Source organism: Bos taurus, chromosome 18 (assembly GCF_002263795.3).
Source record: "Bos taurus isolate L1 Dominette 01449 registration number 42190680 breed Hereford chromosome 18, ARS-UCD2.0, whole genome shotgun sequence".
NCBI classification, from domain to species: domain Eukaryota; kingdom Metazoa; phylum Chordata; class Mammalia; order Artiodactyla; family Bovidae; genus Bos; species Bos taurus.
The window spans coordinates 53,054,984-53,082,773 of record NC_037345.1 but is presented as its reverse complement, the minus strand read 5'-3'; the positions used below and the strand labels follow the sequence as shown (position 1 = coordinate 53,082,773).

Genomic DNA, 27,790 nt, shown 5'->3' with positions numbered 1-27,790 from the left:
CACCAAACCCTGCCTGTTTTGCCTCCTCGAAGTCTTTTGAATCCTTCCCCTCCTCTCCAGCCCACAGCCCTGGTGCTGCTCCAGGCACCCCCTCACACCTCAGTGTTCTCATCCTAGCCTCCTCCCTGGTCCTCTGCCTCATCCCCACCTCTTTCCCAATTACCCTCAGCCTGGCAGCTAGAGGAGTCTCCCTAAAGCACAAAACTGTCCTTGAATTTCTTATGGCCAAAACCTGCCAGAGCTCCCCAATACTCTCAAGAGAAGATCTAAACTTAGTCTGGAATTTTAGCTTGCAGAATCTGGTCCCTGCTCAACCTCTCTCTTCACACCTTTTGTTTTAGCCCCTGGGAACCTCTAGTTTTCTCAATGTACCAAGCCCTCCCCCGTCAACTCTTTGCACTATTTCATTTGACTCAGTTTTTTCTATTTCCTTCTATGCCCTCTGTTTATCCTCTAAGACTCAGTTTAGGGATCCTCTCTTCCCAGAAGTCTTTCCTGACTCCCAGACCAGGTTAGGTGCCCCCACGGGGCCCCCCAAATCCCATGGACTCCCCTAACTCTGCCCAATTTACATCATCCCTGATTGGGAACAGGTCTGTGTCCCCCACTTGACTGTGAACCCTGGGAGGGGGAGTTTGAGGCTGTCTCAGTCTCTGCAGTGTCCCCAGCCCTGGGCACATAATATTGTGTGCGTCTGCTCAGTCGCGTCCGACTTTGAACTAAGTAATAGTTCGAAATTAATAAGTTAGTACATTTTTGAGCTAATTAATAAATTAAGGGATTCCATCATGACAAATCCCCCTGCTTAGTCATTTACTAAGACACCTAACCTCTGGACCAGTACTTCAATTCTCAAAGTGCTTGCTGCTATGCGAATGAGAGTGGGTTTGGATCTTGCAACGGGGATGGCTCAGTGTATCTGTGGACAAAGTGGCAATATCTTTGGTTTAGTCAGTCTTAGGTTGTCCCCAATATGTTCCTCACTCAGAAGATGTGATCATGTGAAAAAGCAAAAGGAAACTCATCTTCACTGTAAAGTGATCCAAGTTTTATGATTCATGTAACCCTGAGGACTCCCAATGTACCTGAGTGATCTTCAACCGTTCGAGTTTTTTTCTACCTCTCACTTTTGCTCAGGCCAACCCCAGAGCATTACATGGTCAAGTATAAATTCTTCCCTCACCTGGAAACCTCCCTGAGCCTTTAGTATTTTGGTATCAGACGCCTCATGGCTAATATTCTGCCTCATTACTTCTTCAAGGAGGAGGTACAGCCTGTGTGTGTGGGAAGTCCTCCTGACTATCTAGCCTCCCTCCATCCTGCTGTTGACTGATTCACTAGTAAGAGTTCCAGCATATATGTGTGTGTGTGTGGTCCTGGAGCAATCTAACCTCACTCCCTCATGCTGAAAGGAAGGCAGATGATGGGTGTCAGGAGCAAGGAGACCCTGAAGCTTGGTGGATACATTTTTAAGAGTTTTTTATTGGCGACAGTGCAGAACCACGAGGAGGGGGGTAGCGGCCCAGTGCCAGCCAGCCCCAGCCCCCGGGGGGTCAGGTGCAAAATACAAAAAGAATCACAAATACAGCGTGGGGTGGGGGGTTTGGGGGTTCAATACATTGTGATCTGCAGGGGCAGGCCCTGCTCACAGCCTCACACTCGCACCCAGAATTCTCAAAGATACAGATTGCAAAAATCTATAATCCCTCAGGCTTACTCACAAAAATAAAATATCAGGTCCCCAACAAACCCAGAGTCAGAAGACGGCTGGAGAACCAGGGACAGTCACGTGGAAAGAGTCAGGTAAAAACTGGCAGAGAACAGACAGAGGCGGGAGAGATTCAGGAAAGAGAGAACCAGAGATGGCCAGAAAACAACCAGAGACAGCCAGAAAAGAGACAGCTAGAGACAGAGGCAGCCGGAGACAGGCAGCCTGGAAGTTTCCAGAAGCAGTGTTTCCAATTCAACGGCATGGCTTTGAGGGCCAACGTGACCTAGGCCAAGGATGCAGAAGCGCTCACACACTCACACGCGCGCACACACACTCATATATAATATATTTATTTATATATAATAGATATAAGTGCCTTTCGGAAATCAAGAAAGGGATAAATAGCCACGGAAGTGGGTGGGGGGGCGTCTGGGTTCAGGGCGGGAGCCGCAGGACGGGGCAGTGGAATGTTCTCCATGCAGCACAGAGGGCGGCGTGACCCACCCGATATTAAAAAATACCAATTGGCCTCATGATACAATCCTCATGAGGGGAAACACAGGGAAAGGCAGAGTTAGGGAACCTAAACCGAGAATTGGGGCTGGGGCTGGGCGAGGGGAAGCTGGGATCCTGGGGAACCCAGCCCCTTGGAGTTTGCCAGTCCAAAAATATTAGGGGGTGGTGGGGGTCAAAGCCTCAGCCTTTAAATCTTCTCCGGGAAAATGTCGGGCCCCCTGGCAATCTCCCGTTGCTCTCTTTCTAGAAAGGTTGTGGGAGGCCAAGGCAAGGGAGAAGTTGGCGTCCTAGGCTGGGATAGGGTGACAGGCCTTAAAGAAAAAGGCCAGGGCTTGGTCTGGGTGCGGAGACGGGGGTCCTGAGGAGAGAGGCCACGTGGATGGATAACTGTCCTCCCCTCTCGATTCTGTCACCCCCTCGAGTCTAACTCATTTTGAGGGGAGAAGGGAGGCAGATGAGGGGAGGGGAGACCACGGAAAGGCTTTGGGGAGTGGGGGGCACAATCCCTCCGGAGGGGTTCTGTCCCACCCGGCTCCCCCCACAATCCGGCCAACTCGTTTCACAGTATAAAACACTCCAGCAGGACAGGCATCACAACGCCCCCTGCTGCCTGAATCAGAGAGGCCCAACAAGGAAGGCCCGGAGGGGAGGCTGTGGGAGGTGGGTGGCGGGCAGGGGGAGAATAATACTGTAATCAGAAAGGAGGGCTGGGGGCTGAACGTAGGGGGAGGCTTAGGAGGCGGGAAATTCAAAATCGGAGCCAGTTTTGCCGGGACGGAGCAGCTGGACGGTCAGGGAGGGAGGTTCACATTTCAGACTAGGTCTGGGTGGAAGGAAGATTAACAAAGGCGGGGGCATCAACTTCCCTTTAAAGGGGGGCTCAATTCGGAGGAGGATCGAAGCCCGTGGAAATGTTGGATAAATAAGCTGAGGTCGTGGGGGGCGGCAGGGAGAACCAGCCTAGTCACCCCTGGAAGGGTGGGCGTAGGAGAAACACTTTGGGGGCTTGGTGGCATCTCCTTGTTGGGCCTCTCTGGAGAGAACTCCAGCCCACCCCACAGCCCACTGCCAACACCCCGCTCCCTCCAGCCCAAAGGTGGGCATCCCTCCCGCCCCCACCCCCCATCCCCAGAGGTTGGGTCCAAGTGAAACGGCCCACAGGCAGCACTGGGCAGCCTGGGGGGTGTCCATCCCCTCCCCACCCCGTGCCCCCAAAGTCACCAGCTCTCTGGCCTCGCCGGGCCGGCAGAAACAAGAGGCGGCACAAAACACAAGGAAGTCCTCCTGTCCGATGGCAGCGGCAGCAGAGGGTCAAACAGGAGAAGCAGGGAAACCACACGCCCGCTTTGTCTCTTCCCCTCTCTCCTCCAGTTCCTCCTCGTCCAAATCTCTCTCCCCTGTGTGTTTGTTTGTTTTGTCTAAAGCTCACAGAGCAAGAAGGGAGGGCGAGTTCAGGGGGTCGGAAGGCTGGTCACTGCCGCTGGTGCGTTGGGCGCCGGCGAACGCGGAGACCTCCGGGCAGGTGAGGACAAACGAGGAAGTGTACGAAGGGTTAACAACGGGGAAGGGGTCGCCGAGGACTTGAACTTCACTGTGTGTAAAGAGAGAAGCTGTCAGGTTGGGGGGTGCGTCTTGGCTGGTCTGGAAGGGCAAGGGCGGTGGTGGCGGGGGCGGCAGCAGCCAGCTGAAACCATCTTCCTTAGTGGATGCTGACCCCGGCAAATCTCTCACCTCCGCCAGCGGGCCCGGCCCGGGCCCCCCGGGCCCCTCTTCGTAGGGGATCTTGCAGCCCGGTTTGTGGGCCACCAGCACAAACTCCAGACGTTCCTTCTCCTTTTGGAGCTCGGCGATCTCCGACTCCAGCTCCGCCTTTTCTTCCTCTAGCTGATCTGTCTCCTGAGGTCCCCAATGGCCACGGTGGAGCACGGAGGAGAGCAAGGAAGGAGGAAAAGGCCGTGAGCGACTGGAGAAGGTGGGTCATGGCTGAAACCAGTTCTCCTACTCTGACGGCTAAGGCCCATGGCTGGAAGGCGGCTCCCGATTGAAAGACCCCCTGAAGTGGAGGCCTGGTGTGCCAGGGGACTTGGGGGAGGGGTCTTGCCTTCTAGGACCCTCAGTTTCCCCATCTGTCCAGTGGCTGTTTGGGAAAGGGCCAGGTACACACAGGAAGTCTCTGGTTGCAAGAGGCACTCGGAGGGTTGTTGAATGGACCAACCATCCTTACTTGTTTTTCATGCCCCCTATTCTCCTCATTACCCTTTCCCCTCTGCCTCCCAGGGAAGAGACCAGGTAGCTCAGGGAAGTAGACAATTTCCCTAATTTCCTCCTAGGTGAGCAGGTCACCCTACAAGCATAAAGTAGAAAACTCTCAGACTGAGGTAGGGTATGAAAATAGAGGGGCACCTTGGCACAGGCCCCCAGCCCAAGATCGAACTACAGGTGGCGGGGGCAGATGGTGGGGGAATTGACATAGGATTAAAGGATTTCGTTTCTCAGACTCTCCAGAATGTTAAAGCTAGAAGGAACCTGGGAGATTCAATGAGGAGTTGAAGAGATGGAAAACTGAGGCAAAAAGGGTTATCACTTGCTCAAGGCCAAAAAAGGGGTATGACTGAAGCATCCCTCTATTAAAGGTCGCTCATAGGTCCCCCTCAGGATAAAGTGAAGGCCAGGCAAGTGGTCAGGGGCGTGAGGGGGTCTTCAACCAGGACATGGACTGGCCAGGAGTATGTGAGGGTCGGTGTGTGTGAGCTGGCTGACCCCATCTATATCCAGTTCCACGTGTGGAACTTCTTGCTCTCAGTTCAGGACAGAGGCACAGGTGGTGGTGGGCAGCAGAAGATAGGGAGAGAGCCCCCCTTCAGCCTTCCCTCAGCCCACCCCATCCCAGGGACCACCCTCACCGCCTGGAGTCGGTCAGTCAGCTCCCTTCGCCGGTTCCTACACTTCGCTGCTGCCAGTTTGTTTCGTTCTCGGCGAACCCTTCTCTTCTCCTCCTCCTCTGGGGTGAGCTGAGTAGGAGAAATAGAGATGGTGAGATCTGGGGACACGGTGTGTACCTCCCCCTCCATCCTGAACCTCCTCTTCGTCAAGAACCCCCAGGAGTCAGAAAAGGACCAAGTCCTCACTGTAGGGAGGAGGACAGGGTTTCTGCAGCATTGAGGCTGCAGGTGGTCCCTCACCCCAAGAGTGGGAAAGTTCCTGCCTCTCTCTTTTCCTCCCCCCCAGCCCCCAGAGCAAGCTCTGATGCCCCTTACTCACCGTCTCCTCTCGGGGTCTCCTAGGCCGGGCTCGAGCTGGGCGGGAAGGCCCAGGTCCGCTAGTGGTTCCGCTGGTGGAAGGCCCACCACTGCCACTCGCTCCGCCACTGCTGTAGCCACTCATGCCCGGTGTGGAGTAACTGGTTCCTGGCATGTCATAGGGGTCGACGGCCGGGGGCTGGGAGGCCAGTGGCTGCCCCTGGGACTGGGCCATGGAAGAGATGAGGGTGGGTTGCACAAGCCACTGGAGGTCCTGGCTGGTTGTGATCGCGGTGACCGTGGGCACGAAGGAACCGGGCATTTCCCCAAGACCGGCGCACTCCTACGGGGTGACACATACACACACAGGCGTAGACACACAAACAGAGACACCGACACACACACACCCAACACACATACACACACCGACCCGGTGAGTGAGCACAGGGCCAGCGGGTGTGGATGTGTGTGTCACAGGCAAAAAGCCACAACACCCACCCTTCCACTACACCGTGACGCAGTGGTTAATGAGGATTTCTGTGCAACTGGCTTCTACCTCCTCCTTCTTCCTCGGGGAAAGGTTGCACGGTTCCAGCGGGTGGTGAATCACACCCCGGGTTGGTGACTCTTAGGTGTGGGGGGTGGGGAGGAGGCTGGACACAGCCGGGTGACAGAAGCCCCGGGATGGAGTCACAGCCACACACACAGCCACAACACCCCACCCCCACCCCAGAGGCAAGGGGAGGGAGAGGGAGAGGCCTTAGGCTAAGCCTTCCTCTACACTCACACACATATACACACCCCTCTGAGCGCAGGGATAAGGGACTAGAGGGTCCATGAGACCCCCGTGCAGGGGCGGGGGGTCCCAGTTAAAAGAGTGTTGGGGGACGGGCCTAGGAGTTTAGAACAACGTTTCAAGTAATTGTCTCTCCCCAGAGTGAAACTGACAAGCGACAGGTTACGGTGGGCAGACAAGGACAGCAAGTGAGCAGCCAGGCTCCCTCAGACTGTCGCGGAGGCGGGGTGGGGTAGGTCCTGAGACCCCAAGCCCAAGCAGCGCTCATGTCCCCCCCGCCCCCCACCCCTAAAATGTAATCCTAGAACTGCTCGGAAGGCTCAACTACTCTCGCAGGGGGCGTGGTGAGGGATGGGCTGGCTCACTGGCCAATCAGCGCCCCGGAAACTCAGAGGGGGCGGGGCTCCTGGAGACCACCTGGCTGGATCCCCCAGGGCTAGCGGCTTTAGTCCTATTTTCTGACACACCGGAGGCACCCGGCGTCCGGAGCAGAGGGAGTGAGAACGTGTCTGTGTGTGCCTGGAGAGGTGGGTGACGGTCACTACGTCTCCCAAAGGAACCCTGGCACACAGACACGCTCTGACCCTGAGAGCGGAGGGACAGGATCCCTGCCAGGTCCTTGCGGACTCATTGGGTCGCAGAAGATCGCTCCTGTGGCGACAGGAATCCCCTCGCTGTGCCTCTAGAGGCCCGTGAAAGAGACCCTAGTGCCGGAGAACCACAGGTTCCGGGGACGAACTGTGGGAAGGAAACTGCGCCCTACAAATAGGAAGCGAAAGTTGATTGGCCACAGCTCGTGCCGCGGCGGCCAATCGGGACGCTGAGCTGCCCCCTCCCTTAGCAACGTGGCCCGGCGTTCCAAAATAGAACGCTCCCGGGACGTCAGGGGCGGGGCGGACGAAGGGGGCGCCACGCGCCGTGCGTGCCCCGCGTCAGACGGAGGGTTCCAGCGCGTCAGCCGTTACGCACGGGTCCCCCGTTACGTCTCCGCGCAGGAGGCGGAGGCAGCGCCACCGAGGGTTCGAGGCCCGCCTTCCCGCTGGGTCCAGGGTGACCCGGCGCCGGAGTAGGCGCTAGGATGGAGAAGGAAAAAGAGAGGCGGCTACTGGAAGCTTCTCCGGGATTTCCCTCACCTGCCTAACCTCTCTGGCTTCAGGTTGGTGACTTGAGTGGGGGGCAGTTCCCGAACCGGCTAAAAGTTCTCAGCCCTGCTACCTCACGCACGTTGCACTGAACGGCGCGCTATCCCCACCCGCAAAGCTCACCCCTCTGTGTTCCCTCCCTGCGCTCCACGCACACAACCAATTGCAAGCACGTCCGGACTCTGCAGTTTGCAAAGTGCGCCGTGAACCTACTCCCTGTCAGATCCTAGATTTGGACGCGTTGTATTTGGGGTGAGGGGATTGCTCGCTCCACCCTTGAATTTTAAAAATTTATAAATACAAAGCAGTACCCCAGCCCTCTAGAACTTACCTGGGAGGCGGCGGCGGTGGGTGGACTGCCGAAGGAGTCCACCGAGGACAGATACTGAGACTCGGCGGAGGGTGAGGAGCTGCACCGGGAGCCGGAGTCGTAGTCTCCAGGGAAAGCTTGAAACATTTCCCTGGGCACAGGGGGGCCCCTGTGACCACGCTGAGGTCGCCGGGAAGCCAAGGCTATGGCCGGGTGGGGGAAGAAAGATGCGAGTCCGGGGTGAGCCGAGCGCGTCCCCAAAGTACGCTGTTCGGGGAAACTCAGGGTGGGGGCACCGTCCCGCTCCAACAATGGTAAAGTTTCCGTGTAATTCCTTTGCGGTGCCCAGGCCCCCACAAGATGCCGCTGTGCCTCCTGATAGTCTAGGCTCCGTAGGACCCGGGGGCGAGGGGGGATCGCTCCCCCAGAGGCGGAAAGCTCTGTCCTGCTGTACAGAATCTGCTTCGGGTGCGATCACCTCCACGCGTCCGGCGGGTCCCACGGGGGAGGAGGGAGTAGTAAAGAAGACGAAAAAAAAGTCGATCCTCCGAAATAAAATGTAGAATTATCTAGAAGAATCCTTCCAAAAACTTTCCGGAAGAAAATAAACCGAATTTCACAGCCCCCAAGAAGAAGAACCACAACAATCAAGTTCCAGCTCCGCGTGTCCCAGCCTTGACCGTAGATCTCAGTCTTATGAATGAAGCTCGGAGCCGCCAGCCTGTATTTATATGCCCGGGGCCCGGCCCCCTTGTTGACGTCACCCGTCCCTCACTCGGCAAACTTCTCGATATCTCCGGCCCTTGTGAACCCAGCCCCGCACCGTCCGGCAAGAGGTCTGTCTTAGCCTCGATCTGATCATCTGCATCACCTTCGTGGCCTTGGGGGTCTTGGGGGCTGCATTCTAGAGCACTCGGCGGGAGGGGATCCCGGCCGGTCTCCCCGGAGTTCCTGTGACGCAATTAGCCATATAAGGAGCTCGGCCGGCGCGGCTGTGTTTGTTTGGTATCCTAGCAATTACGTCAGAGGGAATCCCTCGCTCGCTCGCTCGCTCGCGCGCTCACCCGGCGCGCCTGCGGAACCCGCCCGCGCCTGCGCAGTCCAGGCGCCGCCCGGGGGACGGGGGAGGGCTGGTATTAATAGGTTATTAGACTGACCCGGCAAAGGATCCAGGCGGGAGACCCCAACTGGGGGGTCCATATCACTCTGGCCCCCCCTCCCATTTCCCCTGATGGTGCAGCGCCCTCTCTCGAGAGGAAGGTCAATCTCCAAAAGGAGACTCTGGCTCTGTGGTTGTAGTCACATAGGCGGGGAAACTGAGTCCCAAGACGGGTGGGTGGGACTCTGATGCTCCCGGTGAAAGTGGAGGTGAGGGTGGAGTCCCTAGGCTCGTACAAGCTTCTGCCCTGAATAGTTGTGCAATCTTGAAAAAAAATATATATATATTTTTTCTCTCTGAACTTCAGCTTCACTTTTCCCGGATGGACAAAGAGTGTGTATCTTGGACCCTGCTGCCCCCAGAGGTGCGGCGTTTGGGAGGTACGCGGGTTTGGGGGAGAAGGGGAATGAAACTTGGGGTGAAGTGTCCCTGCTGCTGCTGGTGCTCCCCTTTCTGCTTTATAATCCTATCCGTAGTCAGAAATATGTGTGACGGCGGTGCGGGGTGGGGTGGGAAATAAATGATAGTAATAATAATGATATAATAATAATAGATGCCAAGTATTTAGCATTTACCAGATACTGGCTCTTGTACTAAGCCTTTCAATACAAGGTTTTCAATCCTTGTACAGCTTCAGAAGTTTAAGGGAGGAAAATCTTCATTTTATAAAAGAGGAAAAGGATAGATCGCGACTTGCCCAAGATCTCATCTCAAGAAATTCAAACCCAGAATTCTCGTTCTCTTCCTGACTTCCGAGAGCTGCCTGTTTCAGTGAAACTCCCTGAAGAACCTGGGTGTTGGGATTATTTAAATAACAGCTTCCATTGGTGGGGAGTGATACGCCTTGCAAACCTGTCCCTGTCTGCTCACAGCATACACTATTATAACCCAGGTTCCAGGTCGGGCTGGGGGGCCACGGCGGGGGCGGGGCGTGGGTGGGAGCAAGCTGCTTACCTGGCTATCCAGTTAGGAAATGTGGTTCAAGAGTCTAATTAGGGTATTTCAGACCCCGCAGCCTCTAACTCTTTAGCACCCATTGGTAAGGCTCTTACCAGGTGCTTCATAAACCCGAGTTCCTGGCATTTCCCTCCCAGGTTGGAGCCTGGCTCAGCCAGGGCACAGAGGAAGAAGCACCTTAAAACTGTTGAATCCCACAGGCCCAGAGAGAGGGAGGGCTGGCTCCTGGTCACACATTAGGTATGAAGCCAAGTTGGAGGGGTTAGGTCTTTCCTCATTCCCAGAAGACTTTTGATTCCCTGTCCCCAAAGTGGGGAGGAGGGAGGGAGATGGGGAAGGCTGAAGGGACATGGGCTCAATACAGGGAGGTTGAGAAAAAAGCACAGCCTCAAACACCTCGTTCGCCAACGCCCCCTCTGTCTGCCACCAGTCTGGGAGTAGGGAGGGGACTAGGAGATGACACAGCAGCCACCAGCAGGCAGTGACTCGGCTCCAGCATCAGACAGGGAGTGACCCCTCATTCCTGTTCTGTCCAAGCCCCTCATCTCCTCTCCCACGGGATAAAGGAGACACATAAATGCCTACCCTCGCTGCCCAGAGACCTTCATACCCCAACCGAGGTGGCCCATATGACCACACAGCTGCTGGCATATCCTCAAAGGGGCATAGTTGGGCATTCAGGTTTCACACACACACACACACACCCCGCACATAGAAACACACCTTCACATGGTTACCAACACATATGACAGGCACATCCTCACTATAGATACTTGTGGTTGCTCTTTACACACAATGACAATTGTGTGTTAATTCTTCTGAGCACTTGTATTAATTTATTTAATTCTCACAACACTCCTATGAGGTAGGAACTATCATTTCACAGGCAAGGAAATAGAGGCCCAGAGAGGTGAAGTCACTTGTCTAGAGTCACACAGCAAATTAGTGGCAGAGCTAGGATAAGAATGTAGCCCCTGCTTTTAATTATTATTAAATGAGTTATGTACATTGACATATTCACAGGCAGATGGTGACACTCATGCAGGCACTGGGCATTTACGACCCTCCTCCCCCCGCCCCCTTGCCCACAGGCAGACCCAGAAACTAGGCGCCTTGGGCTTACATTCTGACCCCACCACTTAGTAGTTGGATGAACTTGAGCTGGTGAAGTCTGGAGCCTGTTTTCTGTCCTTGGAAAAGAGGAGAAATAGTGCCCAGCTTATGACGCTGGTGAGAGGATTATGTGAAGTGAATATCTTGGAACATGCCTGGCACAATGGAGGGGCTTGTTTTGTTTTTAAAACAAAGCCACCCTAGGACTTGCCTGGCAGTCCAGTAGTTAAGACCCTGCACTTTCAAGGCAAGGTACATGGGTTCAGTTCCTGGTCAGGAAACTAAGATCACACATGCTGTGCTACCAAAAAAAAAAAATTAATTCATTTAAAAAATAAATAATGATAAAAAATAAAACAAAGCCACCAGACACGCCAGATCACGTTGCAGTTTTCATGAGTCCTGAGTACTTTTGCCTTTGTGGGCCTCTTTCTCCATAAAGACATCTTTAAAAGTATTTTTTCATGACTGCATTGATATAAAGACAAATACTGAATATTAAAACACTTCACTTAACCTAGAAGTTCAGTTCTTCTTGGATTTTATTGGGTTGGCCAAAAAGTTTGTTTGGGTTTTTCCAGGAGATGTTACGGAAAACCCCGAATGAACTTTTTGGCCAACCAAAGAAAAGCAATTAAACACTTATATGGGCCCCTAAAGTTATCATAGGTCCTAGTACCATGCCCTCTGCACCTAAGGGAAAAATTGGCCTTGAAGACATACCACACACACACACACATACACACACACCCTCACATTCACACAGTCTCACTCGAGCATACACGCAGACATGCATACCTTGCCCTCGCAACATGGCAGGGGCAAGGCAAGTCTTCCTCCATGAGGCTCAATTCCAGGGAGCTTCCAGGAGGAGGAGGACTTGAGTGTAGGGGAGAGGGCAGGACCCCTGCTCTGGCTCCCAAGAGCTTGGGCTCTGCAGGTGATGGGGAGCAGGGGGACCCTGAGCCTCCTGTTCCTGTTGGGGGTGGGGAAGCAGTGACAGCTGCGTTTGCTCAGAGCATCCTGTAAACAGCCCGGGAGGCCCAGTTCTGCCAAAGGGAGCCCTCATTCTTTCATTCTTCCTTTGGCAAAACCCTTGCTACTGTGTTCCTCAGAATCCCCACCCATAGGGCAAGAAGGTTGGATGGCCATGGGCTCTCAAAGTCCTTTCCGGCTCTGAAATTTAATAGTGAAAATGACAAGGAGAGGCTTCCTGGTGGCTCGGTGGTGAAGCATCTGCCTGCCAATGCAGGAGACATGGGTTTGATCCCTGGTCTGGGAAGATCCCACTTGCTGTGGAGCAACTGAGGCCCTGTGCCACAACTGTTGAGCCTGTGCTCTAGAGCTGGGGGACCGCAGCTGTTGAGCCCACACACCTAGAGCCAGTGCTCTGCAACAAGAGACCCTGCCGCAAGTGAGAAGGCCAAGCACCGCAACAAAGAGTAGCCCCCACTCCCACAGCTAGAGAAAGCCTGCACAGAAGACCCAGCACAGCCCAAAATACATGAATGAAATTATAAAAAAAAAAAAAAAGAGGAGGAAGATACGGGAAGTAAACACTTAGCTCTGCTCACATGAATTCTCTCAGTTAATCCTCACACTACATCAGCCCCATAAGTAAGTTCTGATGTTATCCCCATTGTACAGAGAAGGAAACTGAGGCACAGGGACGTTAAACCTGAGAACAGGGTTTTTCAGCTGTTTCTGTGAAATCAAACCAGCTAGGGAATCTGGTTACAATGCATGTCTGATGTAGTCTTTTGTGTTTCCAGGCAGCCCCTGTGTGATTCCAAGGCTCTGGCTCCAAAAGACAGGTCTGTGAGAGTTTCTGATGCTGAGTGGAGAGGGTGCACATGTGTGGGTGTAGGTTCTACTGCGGCGACTGCGACCTCCAAGAGGGTAGAGCTGAGCTGGTTAGTAACTGCTGGGTCCTCCGGGCCCAGGGTTAAGTAGTGAGTGTTACTGGCTGGCTGGGCCCACTCTCCATTGAGCAATCCTGGAGGCCTCCTGGAGGCGGTGTCTGTGGAGTTTCAGGGAAGCAGAGCAGTCCAGACTTGGGACTCTTAGCTTGCCCTTAGTACCCCTGCATCCTGCATTCAAACTCCTCACTCACCACAGCCCACAAAGTCTGGCATGACCTGGCTGGGGCCGACCACCCCAGTCTCGCCTCCTCCTCCTCTTCTTCGTGTGGTCTGTCTCCCTGGTCTTCAGATCTTTGCATGTGCTCTTCCCTTTGCCTGGAGCATGCTCCCTTTTCCTCCCTCTAGCTCATACTCTCTTCCTCCAGGTCTCAGCTCCTCTGTTCCCTCCTCCAGGAAGCCCTCCCTGGGTTAGCACCCTTCCCTTAGAGAGCCCCCCTCCCCTCTATGCCTGTCTGGGTTCATCACTCTCTGGGGACAATCTGCTCTTCTTCATTGGGGTGTATTATTATTCAGACCTGAGTCGAGGTTGTCCAAGTCACAGCCACCTCCCCAGCACAGTGCCAGGTACTCAGCAGGTGCTCAGTAAATATTTGTTGATTAAATGATTCTTCATCTTCCACTCACTTACTCAGTTATCAACTCTGACAGACTGCCTTGGACAGAAACATATCTGTTCCTTTGCCATTTCATGGATTGAAGGGGGAAGATGCTATAGACTAACTGACAGGCAGCACGGCTGTACACGGGTGTAGGGACTTGGCTCTCAGTGTTGATAAACAGTCGCCTGTCTGTCCTCCCTGCCTTTTCCCAGCTGAGCTGGTGACCCTGGGTCTTCCCAGGGTTGAGGTGGACACATTCGTCAGGGGTGGGAAGGAGGAGGCTTGGTTTACAGAATCCAAACTGTGGAGACAAAAAGACAGACACACAGGCAGACAACACAAATGTGCATGCACACAAAGAACTAAACGAACACACAATCACACACAGAGCTTAACACACACTCTCATGCACACACACTGCAGAAATGTGTAGACAACAGATACTGACAGGCCACAACTCTACACACACAAACTGGCAGAGCTAGGCACCCCCACTGCCACGGAGAGGCCCCAGGGCTATAGACTGGCAGCATTTCTTAGCTACCCACATTTGTGTGGAGATTCCCGCCTCCAAGTCAGTCGGACACAAGGAAGCTTCACAGTCTTGCTCAGAGTTGCATACAAACCTACAGAACAAGGCACACAGGGATACAGCATCACACACTCAGATCCCATTTCTGTGTACCCTCTTTCCCACGCATGCTCACAGCTACACACACGCAGTTTCACGTGTGAGGGCATGCAGACACTGCTAAGCAGAGGCTACTTTCAGATGCTGACTTGTGTCAGGCCCTGGTCCAGAGGCCCTGCGAACCCCGTCACTGTGGGAGCCAACCTCTCACCCATCCCAACTCAGACCCACACAGTGTGATGGTGTTTCACTGGCTATAACTGCTCTAGGCATTGGGGGGATGGGAGTGCTTAGGGAGGCCTGAGCAAGTCAGGAGGACTTCCTGGTGGAGGTGGGTCTGGGCAACTACTGTCAAATCCTGAAAAGATTTAGATAAGGAGGGAGTCTGTGAAAGCACTCTCTCCCTACTATAGACATCCAAGACCAAAGAGAGGAAGCAGGAGAGCCTGCAGGAAGCTAAAAGGAAGGACCGGACCAAGGTGGTAAGGATAACAGTTTTGGAGACCTTTCCAGCTGCACTTTGAATGAAAATAGTAGTAGTAGTAATAATAGCTGGCAGTCACTTGAGAAAACTAACCATGTGCCAGTTGCTCCATACAGATCCGCTGTATTTTCTTAAGTCTTCTGATACACTATAAGGAGGGCACTAGTTGTGTGACTCTGGGCAAGCAACTTCTCTGATCTCAGTTTCCTCATATGTAAAGTGGAGATAATAACAGCACCTCCCTCCTAGCGTTTTGAGGAATAAATGAGTTTGTATGTAAAAATGCCCAGAACAGTGCCTGGCAGAAAATATGTTCCCTGTAAGTGTAAGCTGCAATGGCAGTGATTATTATTAGCCCCATTCAATGGATCAGGAAACTGAGGCCAAGAGTCCGTAGGGAACTTGCCCAACCTGCAGGTTTGTGTGAAGTGAAGACTGGTTCCGACACTGGTAATGGGGCTCTGGGGTAGTGGGTGGGGGAGGCAGGGCCTCCCCACTTTGGGGTGTGTGTGTGCTTGCGTGCGTGCATGCGTGCGTGCCTGAGCACACGTAGGGTGATTCCATTGTTCTCTGCGCAAACACCCAGACCCCATCCCACCCCTAGCAGGTCATCTAACTGCTAGCCACAACCCACAGCCTCCCAGTCATACCCGCTGCGGGTTTCCTCTTTACGGCCCAGGGGCCTCCCCACCGGCTGACCCCCTCCCCCGCCTCCCCTTCTTGCACCTTGAGGATGCCTGTGGCTGGACTGGGTGGTCTCAGGCTGGACCTGCCCCATCCCTGACTCAGGCCTGTGCCCCCTCACTGACCTGAATGTGGCCTGCCTGGCCCCCACAGCCAGACAGCCACGCGGGGGTGTCATGGGGGGGGGGTGTCACAGTGGGCCACGTGCCCGCACCCGGGGTGGCTGAATTCCGCCTGTGATTCAGTCGGCTTGTCTGGGTCGCCGGGGGTGCCCTGGTCTGATGTCAGCGGCCAGGTATGCGTCCGGGGTTTCTCTGAGTGTGACTCAGGCCCAGAGCTACCCTCTCCCTCCTGCAGACACTCTGGGCAGCTCTCCAGGGCTGGCGGCCGGCAGGCAGCCTGACACTCCCTTCCCGGCCCCCTCCACGCCCTCCACACCCCTGAGCTGTGGGAACAGCGGACTAGGGGACCGGCAGGAGGCAGATTCCAGAGGCTCAGACCCCAGGCCAGCCCCAGCAGCCCACCGGGACCTCCCCACCTCCCCTGGAGATCAGGACTCACAGATTGTTATGGGATGGAATTCATTCATTAACTTATTCATTCAACCAGCCATTCAAACACATGTTCTCAGCACCTCTCCTGTGTCAGGCTCTCCAGACGCTGGGGATAGAACTGAGAATAAGACAGAAATTCCTCACAGTGCCCCATCAGAGCCTGCAAGTTGTATAATATTATTATTGCTATTGTTATCCCCTCTCCCCAGATCCCACCAGGCTGCAAGACTCAGGTTAGTTTCTGTTCCTCCAGGCAGCTGTCCAAACAGTTCGAGTTCCTTTTAATCCTTGGCTCCCAAACAGTCCCTGGGAGGAAGTCCTTTCAGGACTCTGACCTTCAGCCAGCCTGCCGCAGCAGGTGCCTCTCCTTCCCTCTTGGACTTTCCTCGTTCCCTGTCCCAATGAATGATTTAAGCCTCTGTTCTCCCCAGCCTCAAACTCTTACCTTCCACTGGCTTCCCCAGAACCTGAGCTTCACAGTGATGATCATGATCGGCCTAGCAGACACCGAGGGCTCCTTAGGTCCTTATACCAGGGTCAAGACTTAGAGACACACCTTCATCTGGTCACAGCCACCCGTGGAGGAGGCCTGTTGTCATGCCCATTTTATAGGAAGGGAACTGACGCTAAACCACACAGCTAACCCCTGAGCCTATATAACTCATGTTCTGGACACATGCTTACAGGGCACACACAGAGAGGAAGTAACAATACTGCTGACAGTCAAGTGTGGTATTTTGTAAAAGTTTATTCTGTGCTGAGCACTTTCTAAACGTTCTCTGTAGGAACTCATTTACTCCCCACGACAGTCCCATGAGTGCCGGCAATTATTATTCCCATTTTACAGATGAGAAAACTGCGGTCCATAGAGGTCTTAATGCTAATACGGTTCAAGTCCACAAATACTGACTGAAATCCAGCTATGTTTCCCAGTGTGGTGGTGCTGAAAATTAGAGCTGTGCAACTGGACATGGCTTACCCAGAGCCACAAAGCTGGAAGACACACACAGGAGACACAGAACCATGCACACAGTTACACAGATGTGCACTCAACGTGGACACATGAGTCACAGATTCATTTACAAATTCTGTGGAAAGAATTGAGAGAGAACTGACGGACAAACGCAGCCACCGGCACAGTTGCACACAGATGACCACACACAGAGATCCAGAACTACACACATGCACACACACAGAAAGGCAAGCTAAGAGCAAGACTGTACACATCCAAATGTATGTATCTGTAAGTACTGTGTATATAGGTACTTAAACAGTCATATTTCACGTACAATCACACAAAAAGACTCAAGTACACACACCCAAACACACAGTCAGCAGGGTTCAGATACCCATACATCCAGTTGGTGGTGGTGGTGTAGTCGCTAAGTCATATCCAACTCTTGCAACCCCATGAACTGTATAGCCCACGAAGCTCCTCTGTCTATGGGGTTCCCAGGCAAGAATATTGAAGTGGATTGCCATTTCCTTCTCCAGTACATCCAGTTACACAAGTGCAAACTGGGGAAACCACTCACTGAGTCCGTCAGTTGCTCTCACACACACGAAGGAAGCCCTCATAAGCATGCTCTCCCACCGGAAACCCCAGATAGACACTGTCACGGACAGAATCACTCACCTACAGTCAAAACCATTCACAGTCAAACACCCAGTTTTTTTTTCTCTGCTTGGAGATTTGCCCCAGCCCTGGTCACATGAAGCTACTGGTTGGGGGGTGTCGGGGGTGTGTGTTGGGGATGAGTTATTAAAACCTCCCAGCTGTGGACAGCTTCCCGGACACAGGATGGAAGGACTTTGGGCTGCCTGTCTGACGAAAAGAGCTTCGAGGAAGACAGGCAAGAAACCCCGAGGGGAGCAGGGAAAGGAGCGGGAGGGAGCTCTAGCGCTGTGGCTCCGGGTGTGTGTGTGTGTCCTGCCAGTCTCCACTGGTTGGGACCCCAAACTCAACAGCCCACCCAGGAACCCGGGAGTCTGAGGCAAAAGCAGGCCAGAAAAGTGTGCTTGGATCTATTTTAGTTGTTATCATTTGGGGGAATGTGAGACAGCCACCGCACAGGAGATGCTGGACAGACAGACATGCCGGGGAGGAGGGGGCGCAGACGGACAGATACCCAGCGGAGGCGGTCCTAGGTCAGACAGGAGGAGCGGGTGACAAGCAGACGGCGGCTGTCTAAAGGGAAACCGGCAATTTGGGGGCCTGGTTCTCCCCCGCTCCATCACCGCAGCGCCCCCCCACACCAGGCTCCCGGACGGCTCGTCTGTCCGCCCGGGCCGGTCCTGGGTGTACCCTGTGCGGCCGCGCGGCCAGGCCCGGGACAAACAGCCTTCACGTTGCTAAGCGACGGCGTTCCACAGCCCGTCGCGTCACCGCGTCTGCGCGGGCGGGGGGGCGGTGAGCACGGAGACGGCGGCTGAGTCGTTTGTTGACGTTGCCTGGCGACCGCCAAGGCGCTGCCAGGCAACGCCGGCCGACTGTTCATTCTCTTAAAGAGGCAGGAACATTTTACTGGATCCGGCTGGACCGCGCGGCGGGGACTGAGGCTCTGCAGGGAGAGGGGAGGGTCGCTGCCCAGGCGTTGGGGAGATTTAGGTAATCGGAGGCTGACTTACACCCTCTGGAGTAGAGAAAAGGATATAAGCGGCGGACTGTTGATATTTGAACTAAAGTTTTTAAGATGTTAGTGCAAGATGTTAGATCGATTGCACGCGTGCATAGGCGCACTTATAGGCACGCACTTCCACGGGAGAGTGGGTGGCAAAGATAAACCGATAGATGATAAAACTGGGTTCAAATACCCTCTCTGTGACCTTGACCTGTAACTTCTTTTTTCTGAGCATCTTTGCTTCCTGAAATGGGAGTGATAGCATCACCCGCCTCCAGAACTCTGACTGTATGAAATCCTGTTAAGTACTTAGTACATAGTAAGTGCTCTGTACATAACAGGTGAAATTATATTCTTTAATAACTGAGTTCTTTCCCTACCTCACTGGGATTTGGAATGAGATGGTATTTGTAAAGTACTTACTGCAGCACAGAGTGCTAAATACACAGGCGCTGTCATATTAGTGCTGATGTTTTAACTATCATTTCCTCTACTCTGTAAAATAACACATCACAGGGCATTGTCAGTCATCTCCTTTCTTTGTGTCTTGGGGTGCAAAGGCAAGGAAATCAGGCAGATGTGATTGGAATTTTTGTTCTACTGGCCCCTGGCTGTGTGACCTCAGACAAGTGCCTTGCCTTCTCTGACCCTCTGCTTTCTCCTCAGTGAAACCTGTGAGCTCTCACTTCTCACATAGTCACTTCCAGGTAACGGTCCTGGGTGAGGGGTCCGCTCTCATTGGGTGTGTCAGGTCACTGCCCCATGTCTGCAGCATGACTCATGGGGCTACATTATGTAAAGCTCTTAGATTCTGCACAGAGGGCAGGTTATATAAACGTGTTTAATGTGCATCCTACATGTCGAGCCTAGGGAGGGGACCTGGCTTGCTAAGCCTGCAATTGCCAAACTGTGGCACTGGCTGCTTCTAGGAAGTCAAGCCTATCATGTATATTGCCTCATTCAAAATATGCCTCTGTTTGGGTCTCTCTATCCCCCTAAATGCTGTGTCTCAGTCTCTGTCTCTTAATATGTCTTCAATTTCCCTCTTCATCTCTCTGTCTCTGTTATGCTATCTCTGTGCTTTTCTGTCACTCTCTATCTCTGTTCCCCTGAGTTCCTTTCTGGGTTTCTGCCTCCCTCCCACTCCCCTTTCTCTGAGTTTTTATCCATTTCTGAGTCTCCTTCTGTGTCTCTGTGATTCTCTTTAATTTGTTTAACTCCCAAATTTGTTCCCAGAGTCCACTGATTCTGAACAGCACCAATCCCCTCCCAAGTGAGTGCTGTGGGTGTCGGGATGGTTCCTCTGCTCCTTGGGCCTCTGCTCTTCCCTTTGTGCAAAATCAGATGGAGTACCAAGTGGCACTAAAGGTAAAGAACCTGCCTGCCAATGCAGGAGATATAAACGATGTGGTTCGATCACTGGGTCAGGAAGATCCTCTGGAGGAGCGCATTGGCAACCCACTCCAGTATTCTTGCCTGGAGAATCCCATGGACAGAGGAGCCTGGCGGGCTACAGTCCATGGGGTTGCAAGGAGTCAGACACGACTGAAGCGACTTAGTATGCACGCACGGCAGTGCAGATTGACAGGGAGCCCCATCTCCTGGGCAACTTGATAAAGGTGGATTGCCTCAGTCCCACACCCAAAAGCTGTGGGTCAGAATCTCGGAGAAGGAGGTGGCAGAGATTATGACCTGTGAGAGTCTGCCTGAGAGATTCTGAACAACTTATCTGAGGCCTCCACATGTGTCCTGATGCCAGGTGTTGTTTTTTAATGGCTTTTAATTGAAGTATAGTTAATTTACAATGTTGTGTTGGTTTCAGGTGAATAGTGAACTGATTCAATTATGTGTGTGTGTATATATACATATTTATATACATATATACATATTTATATATTCTTTTCCACATTCTTTTCCCTTGTAGATTATTACAAAATATTGGGTATAGTTCTCAGTGCTGTACATAGGTCCCTGTTGGCTGATGCCAAGTTCTGATGCCACATAATAGGTGAGGTTCCGTGGAGACATGGCCAGGGACAAGAGTGATCTCCCCTGCAGGTGGAGGGTCCTGAGTGTGGACAGAGCAGGGGGTCAGGGTGCGGAGAGGACAGATAGCAAGACACAGACAGACAGAGACAAAAAGATATAGGCAGAGAGATACGGAAACAGAGAGATCAAGCCAGAAATTGCATTTTCTGCACACTGCCCTGTAAATGCACCTTCATGGTGGAGGGCCACGTACCTACCTGCGTGCGTGTGACTGTATTCAACAGGTCGCTGCAGGCAGCACTGGGGTGTGCCGGGTCCAGTGCTGGGACTGAGTGTGGGAAGCGGATGCTGGGCTGGGAGGTTCTGGGTGGACCCTCTCTACATGTACCTGCCTGCCTTTAAGCCAGTGTCCCGGGCCAGCATGGGTAACTAGCTGACAACTGGAACACCAGTCAGGCAGCTTCCTCTGTCAGGCCACCACTTTCTACGCCCACTGGGTGCGGCTAATGAGGATATAGCTCCAGGGGTCCTGGGGCCCACGTGGATAAATTTGGGTATAGCTCCAGACTCCGAGGGTGTTGTGGACTTAAGAAGAGCCAACCTAATAGAGGGGCACCATCTTTGGAGCCAGACTGAGCTGACTCCTTAGGCAAACTGAGTGACCTCTGGGAGCCTTGATTTCTGCATCTGTAAAATGGGGAGGATAAGGACTTGTGTGAGGCTTTTGTGAGCTCTCTTTCACAAAATGGTAACTGCTGCCATCTACTGAGGGCTTGCCATGAATGTGCCTGTCAGCAAATTCTGCAGCTCTGCCTTCAAACATCTCCAGAATCTCATTCCTGTTGCCCCTTGTCCAAGTCGCCGTCACCTCTTGCCTGGACTATTGCCTGGCTCACCTCGCTGGTCTGCCTGCCTCCACTCTGGCCTCCCAAAGCCCATTCCCCACATACAGCTGGAGGGATGGTGTTTAAATCAAAGTCAGTTCATGTCCCTCTCTTGCTCAAAACCCTCCCCTGGCGTCTAAGTCACCCAGAGTAAAAGTCACGGCCCTCGCCATGACCCATGGGCTCCTTGTCTCTGCCACTCTCTCTCCCCTCCCTTTCTCTGCTCCAGCCACACTAGCCTCCTCCTGTTCCTCCAACACACCAGGCATGTTCCCTCCTTAAGGCCTTTGCATCTGCTGCTCTCTCTGACCCAGATGCTCTTGACCCAGATATCTCCACGGCTCCTTTCTCACCAACTTTCAGTCTTTGCTCAAAGAATCACCATCTCATGTCGGCCTTCTCTGACCACCCTATTTGAACTGGCAACTTCAACCCTCCCTTCCTCTCTACCTCCCCCGCACTGCTCCTTTCCAATGTGCTATGTAAGATCCATCATCTCCTTCCCCACTCCCAAAGTGTGAGCTTCTGGGAGGAAAGGGACTTTCATCTTGTTCACTGTTGAACTGCCAGAGCTTACCACAGTACCTGACACATAATGTGTGCTTTAGAAACAGGCTGAACGAATGAATGACGTGCCAGGAGTGTGCCACGAGTTCTAGGTCGGTGAATTCATTGAATCCTTACGTTGAATCCCTATTGTCACAACAGCCCTCTATGCTAAGCGCTACCCATTTCACAAATACGGAAACTAAGAGTCAGAGAGGGAAGTCCCTAAAACAGAAGCTCAAAGGCCCGGACGATCCGAGGTAGATTATCCTGCCTTCAGGGGCGTCCCTGCTGACCGGTGCTTTGTCTGTGTTTATCCTCATCATCCCCATGTTTATTTCAGGGCCAATTCCTTCTTTCCTTGGTTGCTCGGCCTCTATTACTGAGTCCCAGGCAGCTCCCTTCAGACTCTACGAATTTCTCGGGGTTTCTGACTCCAGAGCCCAGAATCTCTACTTCCGCGTTGCCGTCTTCCCGGGTCCCTGCGCCCGGCGGACCTCCGGAGGCGAAGGCCCCAGCCTGGTGCGCCCACCCCGCCTCCGCGCCCAGTCTCAGCCCCGGCGCGGCCGGGCTCGCAGCGGGCAGCCCTGGGGCGGGCGGGGCCTGTTGCCCGGAGACCAATGTTTTGCCGCGGCAAACTGGGTCTCTGGGCCACCGCGGGGGGGCAGCCTGGGAACCTGAGCCGGGCGTGGGAGCGGGCTGGGGAGGGGCGCCGGTGGCCAGGGGTCTGGGGCCGAGAGAGCCCAGCGAATGTCTGGAGTCGGGAGGGAATCGGAGACCCGATTTGAGGGGAATGAAGTAGGGATATTAGCGCAGTTTCGGGAGACAAGGGGGCTGGGATTAGAGACGAGAAGAGTATTAGGTGTCAGTTTGAGGGAGGTGGGGAGGGGTTTGGGGAAGACAGGTGATGGAGGAAGCTTGGAGAAGCCACAGGAGGAGATTGGGAGGGCGGGGGCGGGTAGGAAGTTGGGGATAATTTGAGGGACCCGGGACAGGTCCCCCCGCCCTCGACATGGGTGAGTGGAGGGCGTGGGAAACTGGACGTTTAGGGGATTCAGAAATGACAAAGGACTGGTATGAGGGCAGGGAATTTGGGTAGACAGCTGCTATTTGCAGGCCGAGACAAATTTGCAGGCCGGGACAGAGCTGAAATTTAGCGGGGACCAAGAAGTGAGGGTAGAGAGCTTGGGGGAGATACGGATCCCTGAGGAGAAGGAGGAGGCTTAAACGGGACGGAAACAAGGGTGAATCAGAGGAGAGGGTGCCCTTGCCACTTCCAGGTTCCTGGCGGGAGGGCCTCTCCCCGCCCATTGTCCCCGGCCTGGCCAGGACGTCCGGAGACATCCCTGGGGACGCGACGTCGGGGTTATGTAATACCGCCAGGCCCCGGGGAGGGGCGGAAGTTAGGACTCCCGGGTTCCTTTCCACGCCCCATCCCAAGGGAGGGACAGGGATCGGGATCCCCAAGCGGCTTGTGACATCACATGTGGGCGGAGTCCATCAGAGGCAAGAACTCGTTTTCTTGCTCACCCCCCTCACCCCTCAAAACGGGGACTGAGAGGAGACCCTGAGTGGGGAAGGGTATTCCTAGCAATGCCTCCGGCTGAGGTGGCCTGATGGTCCGGGCTGTGAGGCAAGAGATCCAAGGAGTGCTAATCCCTTTCATTCGATTCATTCAACAAACATGAGCCCCTACTGTTGTGCCAGTCATGTTCTGGGTGATGGGAAACAAGCCACAAACAAAACAGAAGTCCCTGATCCCAGCAGCCCCTGATTCTGTGCCCAGACCTACTCCATCCCAGTCAAAGGTGGCTGAAACTAGACCTTCTTCACTAAACAGAGCCCCAAATCATGGATCCTCCCACCCAACCTTCCCTGGTGTAGGGGGCAGGACACACTGGCTCAGCTCTGGTCCCCTGGTCTCTGAATGACTGCATCCCTGTTGCCCCCACCCCCGTGGCCTGTCACTTCCTCCCATCCTCATGCCCCCCACAGGGCATGACTAGAGATGCTGGTCGTTGGCGAATCACTCCGACGTCATTACAGCCGGCTGTGCTATCACCATGTCCCTGAGTTGTCATCAAGAAGCCTCAGTCTGTCCCTATCATCACCTCTGGGGCATGAGGAGGGGGCACTGCCCTGCTGCCAGGGACACCTCAGCCCCCCAAAGGCAGTGACTTGCTTCCATCCAAACCCCTCATCAGAAGGTTCTGGAAGTCACCTTCCTAGCTTTCCTCACTCCTCCTCCAGGCAGCCTCCTTGAACTCCCAGTCACTCCCCTCCAGGTCCTTGGGCTCTGGACCCTGGCCCTTTGGACTTGTTCCTCTGATCTCATCTGTTCCCATACCTTTAAGTTTGAAGAGCCTTCACAGCCAGGCCCTTGAAAGAACACATTCCCACATCTCTCCAAAGCCTCAGTTTACACTTCTCTTAAATGGGTATAGCAGTGGTGCCTGGCTTACACATTGGGTGATGAGTGATTTGGACAAGGTCATTTCTATGATGGGCTTAGCACAGGCTGGGACATTGTGAGAGCTCAATGAATTCTGTTGGCCAAGGCACAGGGGATGTAGGTAACAGTGAGAAGTGGGGATCAGAGGGAGGAGGGAAATTTACTTTTTCAAAGTATACTCTTTTTATTTGCCAATGTGCTTGTGTGCCAAGTTGCTTCACTTCAGTTGTGTCTGACTCTTTGTGACCCTGTGGACTGTGGCCCACCAAGCTCCTCTGCCCATGGGTTTCTCCAGGCAAGAATACTGGGGTGGGTTGCCATTCCCTCCTCCGGGGGATCTTCCCAAACCAGGGATGGAACCCATCTCGCTTGTCTCCTGCATTGGCAGGTGGGTTCTCTACTACTAGCGCCACCTAGGAAGCCCATTTGCCACTATATGTTCCCTCAATTTTTTAAAATCCCCTTTTTAAAAAAAGTTTAAAAATGACCCTCTTTGGACTAACTTTGAAACTTACCTGGGCCTCCTCTACCCACACCTGCCCTTCCTCCTCTTGGGCATCATGTCAGGGATGACCCCACCATCCCAGTCTCACCTGAGCAGAGATGCGGGCCTCATCTTGGGTGCCTCTTTCCCATCACAGTCTCTCAGCCACCAAGTCTGGCCCTTCTTGCCTTCTCACTGTCTTTCAAATCTGCTCTTTCCTTTCCTCTCACTCCTCCCTAGGTCCAGGCCCCTCCTCTCCCCCTCCTTTCCTCAGTCTACCTCCAGGAAGCAGTCAGACAGGTCTTCAAACCTGCCTGGGTCCTTCCCCTCCTCAGAACCCGCTATGGCTTTCCCAGTGCCCCTGGGGGAAATAGTCCAGGCTCCTCACCATGGCCCATGGGGCCCAGGGTTGTCTAGTCCTTGCTCACTTTTGTAGCCTAATTCTTCGATCCAGCTGCACGATTCTTCTTGCCTTAAAGGATCCTCCAGCCCAGTCCCTTTGCCTGCTGGTTGACGTCCCATCCAGACAACATAACCATCAAGGCACCTGCCTAAAGCTCAGTGTCCACTACGGACAGGGACAGCACTTGAGGGTGCCTTCCATCCGCAGCCGAAGGGTTCTGCCTGAATTTTCATCAAGACATCATTCTACAGGGCAGTTTCTGTTCTGTGGTATTTCAAAGACTAGAAAGATGCAGGCACTGAACCTCAGGTGAGTTTGGTATAAAATCTTTGAGGCTGATTCTGAGAGTAGGCACTGAAAGAGTCACAGGATATCAGAATAGGAAGGTGCCCCCAAAGGATCCAAGTACACAGGGGAGACCCAGGCCCAGAGCTCTTCCCACTGCCTGGGGCTATCGTGTCCCTGCCTTGCAAGGAAGGGAAGAATCATAGTTGAATTGGGTTTGGTGAGCCAAACAGTGGGGCGCCGGGCACAGCCCTGACTGATGACACAGAGACCCCAACTTTGGTGACAGCAGACTGCCTCTGTCCCCAGTCTGAGCCCCAACCCTGGCCCAGGCTTGAATCCCTGACCCTTGGCACAGTATGAGCCCTGAAACTGGCTAAGACCCAGAACTAAGCCCATCCGATCCACTACAGAAACTAGCCAAGAAGTGAGAGCCTCACTCCCAGCCCTCTGCCTGGCTGGTCCGGCATGAGTTCCTGTGACCTTTGCATCGTACCCCCATAGAAGCGGAGCTGAGGGCTGGGGGTGGGGGGAGAGGGGGCGCGAGGTGGGCTTCAGAAAGGCGAGAGAGAGTAGGGACAGGGCTTCGGGAAGGGTGGGCTGAGGGATGGAGACGAATGTCAGCGGGGGACTTGGGGAAGGGCGGCAGGGTTAAGAATAAAGGCTAGGATACGGAGGGGGAAGCTGGATAACGGTCAGGGGTGAAGAACAGAGGGGAAACTGAGGCGTGGGACCAGGAGACAGGGAACTGCGGGGGATGGAGGGGCTAGGGGCACTGATTCGTGGCTGGTGACAGTTCGGGAGATGCGGATTGGGGTCGCGGTTGGGGGTCGCAGTTGGGGGCAGCGCGGGGACGGCGGGGGCCGGTCGTCCGGCCACAGCTACGCGGAGAGGCCCAGCTGAGCCCGTCCCCACTCCCCTCGCCCCCCCCGCTGCCTCCCCCTTCCGCTCCCCGGAAGCGCTGAGTCGTCCTGCCTTATCTGGGGGCCGCTATTTCGGGCTCCGCTCGGAGCGCGGGGGCTATTTTTAGCGGCGCTCGGGTAAAAATGGACGCGGCACCGCGCGAGTTCCCGAGGCCGCGCACGCTCCCTCGCGAGAACTGGGGGCCGCGCGCCTGAGTCACCGCCCGCCCCCCTGCGAGGCGCGCGGACACCCGCCCATCCGCACAAACTCTTGGATTCCTGAGCGCTTGGAAGCCCGCGCGGCTCAGAATATTCCAGGACCGTCGGGAAGCGTCCACCCGGGCTCGAGCGTTTGAGGGCCGACTTTTGGGCAGAGGCGCCGCGCCCCCTGGTGGCCCCTGTGGGGATCGCAGGCAGGGGCCGGGCCAGGAGTTCACACACCCCCACAAACCACCCACGGCCGGCCACACACCCGTTTTATAAATGAGGAAACTTGAGGCCGGGACAGGAACTGGGTTGGGGACCTCGCATCATGAATTTCAAGGTACTGCTCGTTCAGTTTCACCTCCAGCACTTCCCTTCATGGAGAACTCACTACGTATCAGAAAACTAGGCACCCTATGTTTTTATAAACAGCGTCTAGCTAGTCACTGGGCAAGTATTTATCAAGGGCTTAATGTGTACCAGGGAACGTGCTAGGTGATGAGGACACAGCAGTGAACAAGACAGACCTCAAATATCCTTGGTGTTGCGGGGCTGACATTCTAATGGGGGAGACTGAATAAATAAGATGATTTGGGACATCCATGGTGGTCCAGTGGTTAAGACTGTCCTTCCACTTCAGACGCATGGGTTCGATTGCTGGTTGGGGAACTTAAGATTTCACATGACATATGGTATGCCCCTCCCCCCACCCAAAGACCATAAGATGATTTCAGATTGTGGTAAGCACTGTTAAGAAAATAAAATGGGAGGATCTATTATAATTAGAGGAATGCTTTGGTAAAAGTGGGCTTCCCATATGGCTCAGTGATAAAAGAATCCTCCTGCTGATGCAAGAGGCGCAGGAGACTTGCAAGAGGCGATGGAACCCAGACTTGGGTTCCATCCTTGGTTCACCTGGAGTGGGGGCAATGGCAACCCGCTTCCAGTATTCTTGCCTGGAAAATTCCATGGACAGAGGAGCCTGGCTGGCTGCAGTCCGTGGGGTTCGCAGAGTTGGACGGGACTGAGCACCCACACACTGTAAGAGTAATCCAGGGGAAGCCTTTTTCTAAGGAGGTGGCACTCTAAAATGATCTGGTTTCATTCAGTCCCCTTACCCCATTTCATAGACTTGGAAACAGAAACCCGGAGAAGAATCACTTGGGGACTGAGCTTGTACACTGTAGATTGCATGAGTGTTCA

The 27,790-nt window shown here is 54.1% G+C and overlaps 2 protein-coding genes across 4 annotated transcripts in view; one reads left to right on the top strand and one right to left on the bottom strand.

The window, feature by feature from the left end:
• Positions 1-1,462: 1,462 nt before the first annotated feature.
• On the bottom strand, positions 1,463-8,416 carry FOSB (FosB proto-oncogene, AP-1 transcription factor subunit). 3 transcript variants are annotated; one of them, XM_059876884.1, is made up of 5 exons: positions 7,736-8,416; positions 5,489-5,809; positions 5,131-5,238; positions 3,959-4,123; positions 1,463-3,818 (listed from the first exon to the last, which is right to left on the bottom strand). In XM_059876884.1, the coding sequence occupies exons 1-5, from the start codon at positions 7,859-7,861 to the stop codon at positions 3,816-3,818; spliced, it is 723 nt and encodes a 240-aa protein (XP_059732867.1). In that variant the 5' UTR covers positions 7,862-8,416; the 3' UTR covers positions 1,463-3,815. The 3 variants fall into 3 exon arrangements, with proteins under 3 accessions (XP_059732867.1, NP_001095718.1, XP_024834236.1); NM_001102248.1 differs by having other exon boundaries at positions 1,463-4,123; positions 7,736-7,886; XM_024978468.2 differs by lacking the exon at positions 5,131-5,238 and having other exon boundaries at positions 1,463-4,123.
• An 18,484-nt stretch (positions 8,417-26,900) lies between these two features.
• Positions 26,901-27,790, top strand: part of ERCC1 (ERCC excision repair 1, endonuclease non-catalytic subunit) — a 31,338-nt gene continuing 30,448 nt past the window's right edge. The window contains exon 1 of the mRNA XM_059876912.1: positions 26,901-26,927. Coding sequence (XP_059732895.1) covers positions 26,916-26,927 — 12 coding nt within the window. The 5' untranslated portion in view covers positions 26,901-26,915. The remainder of the gene's footprint in view (positions 26,928-27,790) is intronic.